This window comes from Acanthamoeba castellanii, assembly GCF_000313135.1.
Source record: "Acanthamoeba castellanii str. Neff unplaced genomic scaffold scf7180000083084, whole genome shotgun sequence".
NCBI lineage: Eukaryota > Discosea > Longamoebia > Acanthamoebidae > Acanthamoeba > Acanthamoeba castellanii.
The window spans coordinates 1-4,011 of NW_004457634.1; the positions used below are offsets into that span (position 1 = coordinate 1).

At 54.0% G+C, this 4,011-nt stretch overlaps 1 protein-coding gene across 1 annotated transcript; it reads left to right on the top strand.

Annotated features, from left to right (window-relative positions):
- Positions 1–2,490: 2,490 nt before the first annotated feature.
- ACA1_299930 (uncharacterized protein) lies at positions 2,491–2,920 on the top strand (the record flags this gene model as incomplete). The annotated part of the gene is made up of 4 exons (XM_004351047.1): positions 2,491–2,542; positions 2,648–2,717; positions 2,769–2,781; positions 2,858–2,920. 4 exons carry the CDS (start codon positions 2,491–2,493, stop codon positions 2,918–2,920), a joined length of 198 nt encoding a protein of 65 aa, XP_004351099.1.
- Between the last annotated feature and the right edge of the window lie 1,091 nt (positions 2,921–4,011).

The following is a 4,011-nucleotide window of genomic DNA, read 5'->3' on the forward strand; positions in this document are numbered from 1 at the left end:
AAGCCTGCCCGAACCTGCGGAGACTTGAGCTCAACAACCTCAACAATCTGACGGAGGCTTCCCTCCATGCGATCGCCGTCGGATGTCCGCTTTTGGAGGACCTCTACCTGATCTCGTGCTCCTGCTTCACCGACGAGGCCATCCGCACTCTCCTGCGCGGAATGCCCAAGCTCTTTGTCCAGGTCACCCGCTACACCGACTTTGACCTTCGCGGCTCGCTCAAGGAGGTCCACTGCACCACCGTCGACGACATCTTCTCCCGCTACCCCAACACCTTCCGTGAACGTGCTTTCGAGAAGACCCGCAAGCGCCTCTTCGGCATGGAGGGCTAACCACCCTTCGTCGTAACCAAGAGAGAGCCAGCCTGGTGACGACAGGCAGCCACACTGGGCTGGGCGCTGTGGGTGGCCAGGCCTCCGCAAGAGCAAGTGGAGGGGAAGGGGTGTTCTTTGGTTCTGTACAGGAGGGGTGGGCATGTGTACCATAAAGCAAAGGAACAAACACAGCACACGGACTTTCACCGTCCCCGGATTTTGTCCAGTTTCGACCTACTCGCCGGCGCGGAGTTTATAGACTTAGATTAAATTATTGCGCGGCCATCGCCACACAAGCAAGAAGACTCGTTTTCTCGCTTGCTCTGTAAGCTCTTGACCTCGCGATTGGTCCAAAATTCACGGCAGAGCATGGGCTTCAAGGTGTGACAGGACTCAGCCCTGTAGGACGTCTCATTGGGCTGCTAGGACCTCGTCGTTTTAACCTGGAAATAGACATGTCGCAGTTTTTTTCGACAGCACACAAGCGAGAGCACAGTTTTTCTCGCTTGTCCTAATAGCTAGCGGCCTGGCAATTATTTTCCAGACCAATTAGACTCTGGGCTACAAGATGCCGCACGACTCAGGGTGCTACGGTGCACTGCTCGCCCCACAACTTGTGCCTTAACAATCCTTCGACCAATTAAAGCGCACCAGTTTGCTCGCTTGCCTTCATAGCTAGCGGCCTGCCAATACGTTTCTAGACCAATTAGACCATGGGCTACAAGATGCCACACGATTCAGGGCGCTCGGTGCGCGGTCCGCAACACAACTTGTGGGGATGCGTCGCCGGCCGCGATGTCCGCGGATAATCGCGATCTCCCGCGGACCGCCTACTCTTCACCGCGGGGAGGTCGCGATTATCCGCGGATGATCGCGATGTCCGCGGATAATCGCGATGTCCGCGGGAGGTCGCGATGTCCGCGGGAGATCGCGATGTCCGCGAAAACAAGCCATCTCCTGTATCTCAGAAATCACTATACGACTAATGGCCCGCCAGTTTGCTCGCTTGCCTTGCTTGCTGGCTGCCTGCTAAGTATTATCCAGGATGAGTCGCGAACGTCGCGATACCCGCGTGGGCGGCAACTCATCTCTGCTCGTCTCCGTACTGGGAACTCTCGTTGCAAAACAGTGGAGGGGAGGGCGCTATCAAGGCAAGCGAGCAAACTCGCGCGCTTTGATTGAAGGGTTGCAACGAAAACGAGTAACACTCGTAAAACGCGTTCAATCAGTGTTGCCACAGGTGGTTTGTGGTCATTTTGCTCGTTTTTTACGCGTTTTTTACTCCTTTAACTCGTTATTTACTCGTTTTAGTCGTTATTTACGCATTTTTTACTCGTTCCACGCGGTTTTTACTCGTTTCACACATTCTCCACTCGTTTGGGGATGAGTCGCCGGCCGCGATGTCCGCGGATAATCGCGATGTCCGCGGGAGGTCGCGATGTCCGCGAAAACAAGCCATCTCCTTTCACGAGTGGCCCACACGTTCAACGAGTGGGCAGATCGTTAAACGAGTTTAATCAGTGTTTTACTAGTTAAACTAGTTAAACGCGTTTAACGAGTGTTACGCGTTTTCGTTGCATCCCCTTACAATGTCCAAACGCATGAGGGCAACGCGCAGAATTAGTGGAACTCCAAAAACTCTTTCCACTAATTGCTCACGCCCACAAGGAAGCCAATGATAGATTAAGGAAAACTCACTTGATTCGGAAGCTCCACGGCTGTGCCAGGCACCGCGGACATCGCGGACAACCGCGGACATACCGGTTTACCGCCCCTGATAGTACTGCCTTCGCGGTCATCGCGATTCCACCGCGGAAGGTTGACCTTGCCGTAGCTGGAGGGCATCCCATCGAGCCAGGGGAGATGGTGGCATTGTGTGCTGTCGAAAAAAACGGCGACATGTCTATTTCCAGGTTAAAACGACGAGGTCCTAGCAGCCCAATAAGACGTCCTACAGGGCTGAATCCTATCACATCTTGAAGCCCATGCTCTGCCGCGCATTTTGGACCAATCGCGAGGCCAAGCGCTTACAAGGCAAGTGAACAAAACGGTTCCGATGGTGTGCCGTGCTAAAGAAATGCGCATTTTTTTATTTTTCCATAAAGGACTTGCTACGGCGGGGAAGGTGAGGAGTGGTGCGTGCGTTCTCCTTGACAAGGCAGAAGGCAATGACACCATGCACAGAGCCGGTGGCAACGACGCCGCGTTCAACGCAATGATCACACAAGGTAGGACGTCAACCCGCTGCCGGGTAGTCGCGTGCAGGTGTTCCGCCTGGGGCCTCTCATCATCGATGGGATGGTGCGAAGGAACTGGTGGGCATGAACGCTCAGGCAACAGCACGCAGGGCTACGAACCCTACCTCGCCCACCGATTCTCTCCGGATCCCTCCTCGCTGAAGTCGTGTGTGTGTGTGTGTGTGGCGTGCTTATCGAATCGGGGGGACATCCACAGCCCCGGACAGCTGGTACCTGAGGTGGGCATCCTGCCTGCCATCCACCCACCCCACAACACACACGACACGACACACGCGTTCGGCAAAGGTGGTGCAATTGGAGGGCGTCATGGTCGTAAAGAACAACCGAGGCGTGTGGAAGAACGTGTGAGCCTCCACCACCCACCAAGAAATCGGCCACCGCCAGCGCAGCCACCACATCGTCTCCTTCTCTCTGTACACACCTTCACACCCGACAGACAACAATGGCACTCTTCCTGGAGGAAGACGAAGTGAACGCGCGGTGTGGCGGTACCGAGATTATGGTTCGCGTTCCTCGGGCGGCACGTTAGGGTCCTCTTCGACATCGTCGTCGTCGACGTCGTCGAAGAGGGACTGGCCCGCTAGCTCCTCCGCTTCTTGAATAGCTGCACACCACCAATGTGAGACCAAAGTCTCTGCAACACACACACACACACACACACACGAACACACACGAACACACACACAACAGTTGCAACATCATTAGAGCCCCGCGAGGTAATAGTTTTGGAGGGTGGGGGGGTTGCCTTCAAGATCTGCTGCTCGTCGGTGTCCTCGGTGGGCATGGAGGTCATGTCGTGGAAGATGACCTCGCGTGGTTGGCATCGTACACTTTGAGAGGGAAACCAGCCAGCCACGACCACCACGACCACCACCAACGAGAGCGAGAGAAGAAGAAGGGCAGCGCAGAGCGAGAGAAATACCGTGAGAGGCGCCTGACACGTGGCAGCTGGGGCAGCGGCAGCCTCCTGAGCTCGCTGTGTTGGAAGAAGCTCGTGGCTTGAGGCAAGAGGGCATGGTGCACTTTGTCTTCAATAATCTTCCTGCGGAAAGGGGGCTTGAGTACAATTAATGCTGGATCTTGCTGTAGAGAAAGGGGATGCAACGAGAACGCGTAGAATTCATGATATGCATTTAATGCATAGTATGAGGTTGCCATGCTCCCAATGCATAAAATGCATGTGAAACACATGACACACATGTTATGTGTGTGAGATGCATGTTATGCATGTGAGATGCATGTTGTGCATGCAAAATGCAGAAAATGCATGTGAAACACATGATACACATGACACACATGTTAAGCATGTGAGATGCATGGTAAGCATGTGAGATGCATGTTGTGCATGCATAATGCATAAAATGCATGTGAAACACATGATACACATGTTAAGCATGTGGATGCATGTTGNGTATGAGAACCACAGGTGTTATATTTTC